General features: G+C 39.3%; 1 protein-coding gene across 7 annotated transcripts in view; it reads left to right on the forward strand.

The window, feature by feature from the left end:
* The window catches only part of LOC141386523 (angiotensin-converting enzyme-like), a 43201-nt gene extending 30901 nt beyond the window's left edge, over positions 1–12300 (forward strand). For all 7 annotated transcript variants that reach the window (XM_073955132.1, XM_073955128.1, XM_073955129.1 and 4 more), the window contains exons 4-10: positions 4918–5284; positions 5373–5484; positions 5538–5771; positions 11444–11664; positions 11741–11881; positions 11947–12119; positions 12185–12300. In XM_073955132.1, coding sequence (XP_073811233.1) covers positions 4918–5284; positions 5373–5484; positions 5538–5771; positions 11444–11664; positions 11741–11881; positions 11947–12119; positions 12185–12204 — 1268 coding nt within the window. In that variant the 3' untranslated portion in view covers positions 12205–12300. The remainder of the gene's footprint in view (positions 1–4917; positions 5285–5372; positions 5485–5537; positions 5772–11443; positions 11665–11740; positions 11882–11946; positions 12120–12184) is intronic.
* Positions 12301–13202: the final 902 nt, after the last annotated feature.

Below are 13202 nucleotides of genomic sequence, written 5' to 3' on the forward strand. Positions count from 1 at the left end.
AAATCGGTATGACCTAACCCATTACCACCCTTCAATAAGATAATTCCTTTAATTGTCCATCAAGGACAAGATAGAATTCGTAACTTTAAAAATTAGATTTCAAGAACCGAACAACCATCATTGCAGAGTGACAAATGTCAGTCGTCATTCATTTACTTTAATTGCATTACGATATGTTTTGTAATTCGAATTCATCAGAGGATGATGGCCTCCAAGGGAATTCGATGACATATTATACAGAAAAGAAATAAAATAGAATTTTACCGAATTTCTTGCAGAAGTAATGAAAATGCCGTTGCAATAACAACAGTTATGCTGCCACAATATGATTTCAAATTAGTTTCACTGCAATATTTTCCAGTAGCTTAGGCTTTGAGTTAATATTTAAGAAATGTGAATACCATTTGAAATACAAGTAAAAAATCGTTAAGTCCGGTGGAACGTTCTATACGCCAAACGTAAACTAAATACCAAATTTCAGCCATTTCGGTGGGATATTGAGGCCACAATTTCCAAAATACCGAAAATCAGGAGACACCGTTCTATGGAGGCTATACGAAGACGTGGACTTATACCGACAAGTTTCATGTGTAAAGATTTATACCCCCGACGAAAACTAAATGCCAAATTTTAGCCATTTCGGTGGGATATTGAGACCACAATTTTCAAAGTACCGAAAATCGGGAGGTGCCGTTCTATAGGGGCTATCTGCATATATAATGTTCTGTGGGGGCTATACGGTACCGTTCTGAGGGGGCTATATGTAGGCGTGGACTTATACCGAAACATTTCAGGTGGGAAGTTTTATACCCCCAACGAAGACTAAATACCACATTTCAGCCATTTTCGTGGATTGTGGCCTCAATCCACAACCTTGAAAATACCGAAAATCGGGAGGTACCGTTCTATGGAAAGTATACGAAGACGTGAACCTATACCGACAAATTTCAGGTGGAAAGTTGTATACCCCAAACGGTGGGATATTGAGGCCACAATCTTTGAAATACCGAAAATCGGGCGTTACCCCTCTATGGGGACTATATGAAGGACAAATTTCTGACAAATTTCTGATGTAAAGATTTATACCCCCGACGAAGACTAAATGTCAAATTTCAGCCATTTCGGTGGGATATTGAGGCCACAATTTTCAAAATACCGAAAATCCGGAGACACCGTTCTATGGAGGCTATTCAAAGACGTGGACCTATACCGACAACTTTCATGTGTAAAGATTTATACCCCCGACGAAGACTTAATGCCAAATTTTAGCCATTTCGGTGGGATATTGAGGCCAAAATTTTCAAAGTACCGAAAATCGGGAGGTGCCTTTCTATAGGGGCTATCTGCAGATATAATGTTCCGTGGTGGCTATACGGTACCGTTCTGTGGGGGCTATATGTATGCGTGGACTTATCCCGAAACATTTCAGGTGGGAAGTTTTATACCCCCAACGAAGACTAAATACCACATTTCAGCCATTTTCGTGGATTGTGCCCTCAATCCACAACCTTAAAAATACCGAAAATCGGGAGGTACCGTTCTATGGAAAGTATACGAAGACGTGAACCATACCGACAAATTTCAGGTGGAAAGTTGTATACCCCAAACGAAGAGCAAATACCTAATTTCAGCCATTTCGGTGGGATATTGAGGCCACAATCTTTGAAATACCGAAAATCGGGCGTTACCCCTCTATGGGGACTATATGAAGGACAAGTTTCATGTGTAAAGATGTATACCCCCGACGAAGACTAAATGTCAAATTTCAGCCATTTCGGTGGGATATTGAGGCCACAATTTTCAAAATACCGAAAATCCGGAGACACCGTTCTATGGAGGCTATTCAAAGACGTGGACCTATACCGACAAGTTTCATGTGTAAAGATTTATACCCCCGACGAAGACTAAATGCCAAATTTTAGCCATTTCGGTGGGATATTGAGGCCAAAATTTTCAAAGTACCGAAAATCGGGAGGTGCCGTTCTATAGGGGCTATCTGCAGATATAATGTTCTGTGGGGGCTATATGGTACCGTTCTGTAGGGGCTATATGAAGGGGTGGACTATATGGGGACTATATGAAGGACAAGTTTCATGTGTAAAGATTTATACCCCCGACGAAGACTAAATGTCAAATTTCAGCCATTTCGGTGGGATATTGAGGCCACAATTTTCAAAATACCGAAAATCCGGAGACACCGTTCTATGGAGGCTATTCAAAGGCGTGGACCTATACCGACAAGTTTCATGTGTAAAGATTTATACCCCCGACGAAGACTAAATGCGAAATTTTAGCCATTTCGGTGGGATGTTGAAGCCAAAATTTTCAAAGTACCGAAAATCGGGAGGTGCCGTTCTATAGGGGCTATCTGCAGATATAATGTTCTGTGGGGGCTATATGGTACCGTTCTGTAGGGGCTATATGAAGGCGTGGACTTATACCGAAACATTTCAGGTGGGAAGTTTTATACCCCCAACGAAGACTAAATACCACATTTCAGCCATTTTCGTGGATTGTGGCCTCAATCCACAAACTTAAAAATAGCGAAAATCGGGAGGTACCGTCCTAAGGGGCCTATATAAAGACGTGGATCTATACCTACAAATTTCAGGCGGGTTGTTTAATACCCCCACCAAAGACTATATATCAAATTTCAGCCTTCAACCTTCGAAAAACCGAAAATTTATGGGGGCTATATGAAAACGTTGGCCTATATCGACAAACTTCAGGTGGAATGTTTAATACCCCCAACGAAGAAGGTACCGATTTATGGGGGCTATATGAACCCGTGGACCTATGCCGACAAATTTCAGATGGAAAGTTTTACACCACAAACGACGAGCAAATAACACATTTCTGTCATTTCGGTGGTATAATGAGGCCACAATTTTCAAAATACCGAAAATCCGGAGACACCGTTCTATGGAGGCTATACGAATACGGGGACCTATACCGACAAATTCGAGGCGGAATGTTTAATCCCATCAACGAAGACTAAACACCAAATTTCAGCCATTTCAGCGAAATATTGAGGTCACAACCTTCAAAATACCGAAAATCGGGAGCTACCGTTCCATGAGGGCTATATGAAGGCGTGGACTTATACAGACAAATTTCAAGTGGGATGTTTAATACCCCTAATGAAGACTACATACCAAATTTCACCGATTTCGGTGGGATAGTGAGATCACAAGATTCAAAAGATCGAAAATCGGAAGGTACCGTTATATGTTGACAATTTGTTGGTGGAGAAGTTTTGTAACCACTGGGAACCTCAAATATCAAATTGCAGATAGTTCGGTCAAAAAATGTAGCCAAAATTTTGAAAATATCGAAAATCAGGAGGTACCTTTATATGGGGGCTATACCAAAACATGGATCTGTGATGACATTTTTTAGTGGAGAAGCTTTGTGACATGTGGAAACTTCGAATGTCAAATAACAGATAGTTCGGGCAACAGCTAAAATCTGGAAAATGTCGAAAAACGTGATGTACCGTTATATGGTTCCTATAAGAAAATGTTGACAATTCTTGGTGGAGAGTGGTTTTGTAACCCCTGTGAAGCTCAAATGTAATATTGCAACAAATTTCTTAAAACGCCTAAAATGGAGATGTACCATTATATAGGGGCTCTACCAAAACATCGACCTATGTTGATAATATTTGGTGGAGAAGTTTTGTAACCACTAGGACCTTCCAATGTCAAATTACAGGTAGTTCTGTCAAAAAATGTAGCTAAACTTCTCAAAACTCCTATAATCGGCATGTAGCGTTATATGGGGGCTACACCAAACCGTTGGCCGCTATAGCCCATCTTCGAACTTCACCTGCCTATGGAAACAATACACTCGGGTGCAAAGATATAGCGTTATAGCTCAATTGTTGTGGACGCTGGAGCGAAAGCAATGCTTTACAAACTTTACAAAACCAACTTAATATCTTCTCCATTAGGGCGGGGCGATTTGTGTGGAAGGCAAAAAACCTTAAAAAAAAAGCAAAAAAGTCCACTGGACCATATGTCTACGATGAAACCGATTTAAGAAAATAATAACTTGTTCGAAAGATATTATTCGCCACGTTAAAAGGAAGAAGGATCAATAGATATCCGTTGTGAAATAAGAAGATATGTCCGTTTAAATTTGAAAATGTAAGAAAGCCAGATTTTCACTACTTTTATCGTTATAAAAAAACAAAACGAAGTGACTCAAACGAAGTAAAGGCATGTCCATGGATCCCAACACTATAAAATTTTGCATCGGAACGCTTGAATATTTTTCTGGTCAACTTTTGTAGCACAATGTCATTTATTTACATTTTCCGAAAAGTTTGCACCTTCTCAAGGCCAAAACTGCCTGAAGGAGCATTCCAATACTTTTGCGATGTACCAGAGAGTTCTTGATAATTGTGTTGGCTACAATTTTGGTCTTTGTGTTGGATCGCAAATCTTAATGGTTTGACTGTTATATGTTAAAATATCCAAAAATAGTCAATAAAAAACTTCAAGTCAAAATCGGGAGGCTCGATTTTCATCGTAGACATATGGTCCAGTGGACTTTTTTGCCCAGTTCAATCCCAGGAATCAGAAACGCGAAGGGCCCATTAAGGTTTTCAGATCGCCCCGGCCTATTCTCCATACTATGGCGGAGGGCATAAAAAGTGGCTTATTTAAAGACAAAAGCACCTGTCCTATTCCTAAAACCGATTTGGAGACAAGGCAGCTCTTCAAGGCCATTGTAAAAAGTTATATACCGGTATCTATCCAACATTCATTGCGACCACACTGATGCAAGTTTAACGATTAAATTGAACAGTACAAACCATTCATACTTATAATTAGAGTGCCAATCATTTCATAGTAATTGCATGAGCATGTGTCTGTGTGCATTGATACATTTCCTCAATTCTCATTTGGCCAGGTCATGTTACCCCCTCTCGTACATGGTATTTGTATTACGATACGGAAAATTTCCAACGTGAACTTGAAGAAATTGTATGGGAAATAATGCCATTATATCAAGAATTACATGCCTATCTGCGTCACTGGGCACGACATCAATACGGCAAACACTTGACCGATGCCACAGATGGTGCCATACCGGCACCAGTAATGGAACAGATCATAACACAAGATTGGTATGCAAATCCAATATTTCGTATACCATTCCCAGGGCATCCATTGCCAACGGTTAAGCAACGCTTAGAAGAGGTAATGGATACACCAGTGCAAATGATAAAGAAGGCCTCCGAATTCTTTGAATCGATGCAGTTGAATAAATTAGACAAGTAAGTGTGAACAGACGACAGACGGAGAGACGGAGACGAAGTAGAGAAACGCAATGCTACTAAATTTCTTCAATTTCATTTTTAACAGAACATTCATGGATAAATTTGTTAGACGCATCAATGAAGATGATCCGAATAAAGTTTGTCGTGTTGAGGTGTCATATTTTCCACCAGATAATGCTTTGAGATTTTGTAATAAGGTAAGAAATGAAAAAGGCGTGTGTGTATTTGTTAATGTGTGTTATCTTTCAAGGTTGACTATCGAGCTTTTTTGCAAATGCATGGCCACGTAGCCGAACTCCAATACAACATGTATAAATCCCATTTGCCAGTTGGTTTGGATAATGAACCTTGTCCTGGTTTTGGCAGTGCATTGGGTGAAGCTTTTATCATTGCTGCTGGTACACCGCGTCACTTAAGCCGTTTAGCCATTGTGGTCAATGACAGTTTACCACCAGAACAATCACTTAATCGTTTATTCCGCATGGTGAGTATTGCAATAAAATGTTATAGGAATTTTCATAGAATAGTGAATTGCAAACAAAAATGAATCCAGAATGTTGGCGACATTTCCAGAATATTTCAGTCATATAGACTTCTCTACATGTGGTGTCTTAAGAACACGCCATTCGGACTTGGCGATAAACTGGGACCTACTGAGAGCTATCATTGAGTTAATGTGAATCGGAGTGCACTTCTGGGATGTTTGTGGAATCATTATTATTATACCCTCCACCATAGTATGGAGGGTATTTTCAATTGTGTTTTTCTGTTTTCTGTATTAATGCTCAGGATAAAATTCTAAGACTATCTTGCCATGTCCGTCTGTTGTAATCACTCTAGCGTCCACAATAATTGAGATAGAAAGCTTAAATTTTGCATCTGATTGTCTTATTCCAAGTTCGAAGATATATATAAGTCCACGTTTTGGTATAGCCCCCATATAACGGTCCCACCCGATTGAAGGTATTTTTAGGATTTTAGCTATTTTTTTTTTTTTTTTTTTTGAACGAACTGGCTGAAATTTGACATTTGAGGTTCAGCCCTGCATAACGACACTTCCCGAGGTATTTTGAAGATTTTAGCTACATTTTCCGCCCAAATTGGCTCCAGTTTAGCTCTTGAAGTTTCAAGAGTTTGGAGTTTCAAAAAACTTCTGCACCAACAATAGTGGAGATATGTCCACGTTTTGATGTACGCCCCATATAACGGTATTTCTTTACCGAATTAGCTGAAATTTGACATTTGATGTTCCAAAAAACTTCTCCACTGAAAGATAGGTCAAGACAGATCCACGTTTCTATTTGATTTGAGGTGTTTTGGGGATTTTAGCTATAATTTTTTACCGAACTAGCTGTAATTTGACACTTTAGGTTCTCAACGGTCACGAAACTTTTCCACAACAAATCTTTAACAAAGGTTCGTATTTTGATATGGCTCCCATATAACGGTACCCCCCGATTTTCTGTATTTTGAAGATTTTAGCTAAAATTTTTAGCCGAACTAGCTGTCACAAAACTTATCCACCAAAAGTCGTCAACATAGGTACATTTTTTGGTATATGCACCATATAAATGTACCAACAGATTGAAGAAATTTTTAGACACATTTTTTACCAAATTTAGACGTTGGGGTATCCGTGGTTGAACAACCTAACAGGAAACTATTCCATTTTAGTTCAGAATATTTTAGTTCAGAATATGGTCGCTGATTGAAGACGATTAAGTCATGGACACGACAGTGATCCATATCCCAACCTCGAGTCATGATATTGAGACCCAATCTAATAGAAAGTTGCTCAAACGACTTGTCCAACTGGGCCGAGAAACTTTTGTTTCTCATGCCATAAGCACAGGAGGAGGAAAACGGCAAGAGTGATACCGATACCGAAAATCTCAAAAAATACCAACGCCGAAGAAACAAAGAATAGGAAAGCATATCGAAGAGCAGTCAATTGCAGCAATCAGTATGCGAATAAAGATCCAACCACCATCAGCGCAAGGGAATTTCAGCCTATGTAACCTCAAGTTATTAAATTCCCTCTCAAAAACAGGAGAAACCCACCATCAGCGCAAGGGAATTTCAGTCTATGTAACCTCATGTTATTAAATTCCTCCCTCAAAAACAGTAGAAACCCCATTGAGACCCCAAAGAAACTGACGTGGGAGAAACCTCTTGTTCGAAAAAGTTGTATCCTTTTTCGTCCAAAGCGGCAAAGTTGCAGCCTATACTAAGATGAAGCTAAAAAAGAAAAAGAGGTTGTCTCCATGTGCCTGGTATGATTTCAATTGATTCCTCAGCTGCCTCAACTCCAAAATCCCGCAAAAGGGTGATGGAAGTGAGACAGCTGATGAGCAAAGTGAAACCATGAAAGGTCGACGGTCCTCAGCTGACAAGTCCAAAATCACAAAAGGATGAGGTTGTCCGAGGAACAGTCTCCCGTTGCGATGAAGCTGACACTGTCACTCCAGGTTCATTCACCTGCATAGTATGCTTTAATGGCGAGAGAGGTTAGTGAAAAATCACTTACTACTGGAGAGACCAAAAACCTCTCTTCAATAAGTGCATCGTCTGCAAAAGAGAGCAAGGATACCACGGAGCTTAGCTCTTTGCAGTTACCTGAGCATGTTGACAAAACTATTTGACGGATTTATTTGATAATTTTGGCTATTAGGGCAAAGATCATTTTTCATATTAAATTTAATTAATATCTAGTTGAGTCGAGCCTTATGACCGACGATTTTTTCAAATGAAAAAGTAAAGCCGAAGATTCGAACCCACACAATCACCATAATGTGACCGGTTTCGCTGTTGGTAGCAGCTCATCGGACATATCGGACGTGAAGTGGCTTTTCTGTCATTCAAATTTTAGCTAATGCGCCTAGTTTCAGAAGTTCACTAATCACCGATTCAGACCTTCCCATTCCTTCTTCAGTAGAGAGGACAAACGGAACAAGTGGTAAAATCATCTGAAGAGTTGCAATATTGGAGCCGGAATAAGTGAATGGTGAAGAACGATTAAGTCACACTCGAATTCTGGAAAGAAGGAAGATAGGACCACAATCACCTTTGCTGACATTACACTGACTGGTCCAAATAGGTGCGCAAGTTACTTCAATCGACAGTTTGTTGAGCACCTCCGGAGTAACAGAACGAAGAGAGGGGTACTACGTCGCATTAGAACTCTTCCTGCCGAAGAGGAATTATGAGAATTTTAAAATGGATGATGTTGCGAATGTCACCAGGGACCCTAAATCCTCCAAAGCTTTGGGCCCTGTTACAATATGCATGGTAATGTTGAAACAGATGGATGAGCCGGGAGTAGAGTACCTCGACAAAGTTTTCAACCTAAATTGTTATGCCCGAAATCTGGGAAATGGACAGGATGGTCCCTCTTCTGAAACTTGGCAAGGATGCCAGCAAAGGTGAACCGTACAGACCGATTTCTCTTTTATCGCCCGTAGCAAAGACTATTGAGACTTTGCTCCTCTCCAGCGCCAGAAATAGCTATCCATAACCATCGTAACCATCATGTGACCTGGTCTAACAAATTACGTCAACTGGCAAACAGTCCTTTCTCTCGAGACTATCCTTCTCTCTATAATCGACTACATCAGCAGACTGCCCGACTTAATCATCTCTAAACGCCGCGCTTTCGTCAATCATGGGAGAGCTAATTGGCCTAATTTCAGAGGGTTAACCAATTCCCGCTACACGCCATATCCTCACATATCTCAACCAGAGCAAGCCGTGCGATAGAATAAAGATTGATGGTGGCGCTCGACTTATCAAAAGACTTTGATACTTTCAAACAGTATTTCCTGTTCGATGACATCGAGCAGACTACCCTCCGATTTTCTTCAAGGTGGAGTGACATCTCCGGAACTATTTAATTTTTACCTTTCCTGCACTTCACCCCCTCCAGACGCCATTGAGGTGATTGTATGATATCATTTGAGAAAGGCTGAACTCCACACATATCACAATTATATGCAACAAGCTGAAATGTATGGATAAGATCCTCCAGTCTCAAATGGCAGCACATAGGGTGGAGACAAAGAAACCTTGGTAAACAATGAGGCGCTACTGTGGTCAGCAGGCATAAATCCAAAGCAATGGAACAGTATTCTAACCTGTCAGAACGCCGTCCTGAGAACTGTAACAGGGTGTCCCTAATGTCATCAGGTGACCATCTGCATGCTCTTTTGAACATATCCGCCACTAAGTCTACAGGTGAACAGAGTGGCCGTTAACCATAGGGACTGTGGAGATCAGCTCAGAGTTGAATGTCTTGGCCGAGGGCAACAGAATTCATATAACTAACCCAAGATTCCCGAGGTAATAGTGGACAGTTGGTTCACGTCGTCACACATGTCACAATTATCTGCGAATGCTGACATGACATGCGCATGTCACATATGTATATGTGCGACGAACTGAAAAGTAGGAACAAGGTCCTCAAGTACCATGCTTGCAGCACTTGGGGTGCAGACATAGAAACTTTGTTGACCACATATAAAGCAATTGGTCGGTCTGAGTAACCAGTTTGGTCAGCGAACATTATTACAATGTGATGGATGCAATAGGATGCCTCCAAATGTCATCAGTAGTCCATCTACATGCTCTTGTTGCAGTACTTGCTCGGGTGTTAAAGAGAGATCCATCCCAATCATCCTATGGCGATCTGGAAAGAGTGGTCCAACATTACTACAGAGAACTCCTAGATCAGCAATCCTATCAAGCCGGTTTGGAAAGCATTTACACACATGCAGTCGCAGATTCCATAAATAACTATCGTGTGAATGTGTTCCTCAGACTACATCCACTATTTTTTGCAGATTAAGAACGTCAGATGCCACCTGAAAAGTTTTGGCTCAACAAACTAAGGAGTTGACCGATATATTCCATATACGAACATGATTTAATAGCCTGTTTATATTATAGCTTTCTTCCGGGTTAACCTTCTCTGTGAGGATTTATTTTACGTATAGGCAATGGAATTGACTTTTGAAACCCAGTGGGTTTGTTAAATCCGGTTATATGTAAACGTACTATAAGTGTGAATCAAATATTACGATGCGAAAAGATTGAACGAATGTCAATTACTTTTGATAGTTATCCTGCCTACCAGGCAGTTTCGTTGTTCATGGTCGATTTTTTTAGAGCTTTTGAATAGTTCATGTCGGGAACCATCGACTTGCCCACGAAAAACATTATACCGCTTTAAACTTTCGGTAAAGAATTGTAAGCGATCTTCGAACAGCACTTGAACTGCATTTAAGCGAAAATTTTGAGGTACCCGAAGTTTATTTCCACAAAACACCCTTTGGGAACATGATGTACATTTGGAAGAAATTTTGCGATGGTAATGTTTCCGCTAAATCGGATACCCAATTCGTACGTTTTCGTGCTCATCAGCTATTTGAGTTGGGGCCGGCAGGGTTATTTAGAGCTTTTTGGACAATGAATCAGGAAATATTGACTTGCCCCAGAAAAAAATTGTAACCTGGCGAAAAAGGCCTCGAGCACAACCTTCCACAAAAAATTCCATGACGATCCTAGAAGTCTTCCTAACCTGCACTTGTGCCAAAAATTTTGAAAATTTGTGTAGGTGGTACTGTAAGGACCGAAGAAATATTACGACCAAATCGGGTTCTATCTTCGAGAGTTATCATGAGCACCATGTTAGCGAAAAATGTTGATGCTTTGTGGGCAATGTACCCTAAGGAGTGGACCGATACGGCTCTTCTTCGAACTTAAACTAATCGGTTTATCCGTCCGAGAGTTATCGTGCGCTTCAGCCAGCCAGACAGACGGACATGACTAAATCGACTATAAATTGTCATTATTTCCAAATTTCCATTATTTCGATGAGGCACATTTTCATCGAATCAAAGAGTATATAACCTCGCCAGCCTGCAGACTGAGGGTATAAAAGTCACGGACATAGCAATTGCCGTATTCTTTGGATTTGGATTGTTTGTTCTTGAAATGCGATTTTCTAAAAAAGCAACCATATATAGCGACAACATAGCATTAGTGAAGATATATTCGTTTCAGTCGTTTCGTTTAAACATCACTTAATATATTATTACATAATTTATATTAATTAATCTTATCTTTTCAACAACAACAATAAAATCTCAATTAATCTCCCAGGGTGTACACACAATAATGGCCATTCCACAATATTTCATAAATGACAAATATCTGGTTGATGTTATGGATGGACGGATAAGTCCAAGAGAATACAATTGTGCCTATTGGAAGTTGCAACATAAATACGCGGGTGTGGTGCCGCCAAGTCGGCGCAATGAAGTCAATTTTGATCCAGATTTTAAATTCTACAAAGGCCTAAGTCCAGATAGATCGAATACTATGTGAGTAAGGCTGCAAACATATTTTGAAAATAAAAAAATAATTGATTCTCTCCTTCCATCTTCAATTTACTTACAGTAAATTTATTTCCGAAGTATTGGGTCATCAATTCTATCGTTCATTCTGTCTGATGAGTGCTGAATATAAACCGGGTAATCCAGACCATCCTCTATATAATTGTGATTTCTACAATAGCACCGCAGTGGGAGATATTGTTAAGTGAGTAATATTGGGATTTGTAAAATTGATATTTGAAATAAAATCTATAATATGCTTCGTATTAGAAAAATGATGAAAATGGGCGCCACCAAACATTGGCGTGATATCATGGCCATAGCAACGAAGGAGAGACGTTTAACAGCCCAAGGTGTCATGGAATATTTTGCACCTCTCTACATTTGGCTTAAGGAACAAAATAAGAAATTGGGTCTTATACCAGGATGGGATGATGATATAAGTAAGTTTCTGCGGTAGGGACCTTTTTTATGATTGTAATTAAACATATCTTTCATTTTATTTCAGAATGCGGAAATTATTTCTAAGGCAATATATTTTAAGATGATATTCAGACAATATATAATTATGTGTACTTATAAATAAATATACTACATAAATAAATGCATAACCTTAAAAAGATATATGGGAAATATTTTTGAAAATTTAGCATAGCCGATGCTAAGGTTTGTTTATCCTTTATAACCCGCGAATTGTGATTGTATATTATACAAGTTAAATGCTTTTGGATAAAATAAAATGCTTTTGAACGTGGCAGAAAATATTGACCATAAAAGTACATATATCTGGGTAAAAATGGGTTGAAGCCAAAGAGTCGAAATTTTAATTAAAACAATGAAATTTGTATATTAAATGATCAAATATAACATCAGTTCCATTTAGTACCTTTTAAATTTATCCCAGAGTCAAATTTTTAAGTTTCCTTCCAAAACATGGGATTTGCGAGGTCCATAAAATAGGAATTTCTAGTCAATAATTTCAATATTTCAACCAAATCTCTTTGCACAATGCGTTTTTTTAGCTTTAAATAATAGAAACGGAGAATCCGGAGAACATAGTGGATGAGGCGCCATTTCGTAACCCAATCCATGCATTTTTTCATAATTTTTTCGTTTTTGGTCAATAGAACGAAATTGCGTCAGCCATTTTTTGGAACGGAACTCTCTGAACATTTCGTTCGGAGCCTCTAAAAATGGTACTAGACAGAACCCGATTTGTATTGCATATAATTACGAGGGCTGCACCATAAGTTTCAGGTCTAGGCAACTCTGCATGCTGCCAGGATCCATTTGACATTTCCATTGGAAAGTTTGAAATTTTTTAGCATAAATGTACTCAGGACAGTTTGACATATGACCCCGTGTTGTGTTGTTTACAGTGACCTAAAAAATCACTTTGCAAAAAAATGGAATTTTCTTGTGAACATTTTCGCTCGTTAATTTTTCACAAATTTCGACGTGGATAATCACGGCAAGAGTGCATCGATGTCGATAAAGGATCATCCTATGGCATTATGAAAAATCGA

Source organism: Musca autumnalis, unplaced genomic scaffold (assembly GCF_047663935.1).
Source record: "Musca autumnalis isolate F117 unplaced genomic scaffold, ASM4766393v1 scaffold_5, whole genome shotgun sequence".
In the NCBI taxonomy this organism is placed as follows: domain Eukaryota; kingdom Metazoa; phylum Arthropoda; class Insecta; order Diptera; family Muscidae; genus Musca; species Musca autumnalis.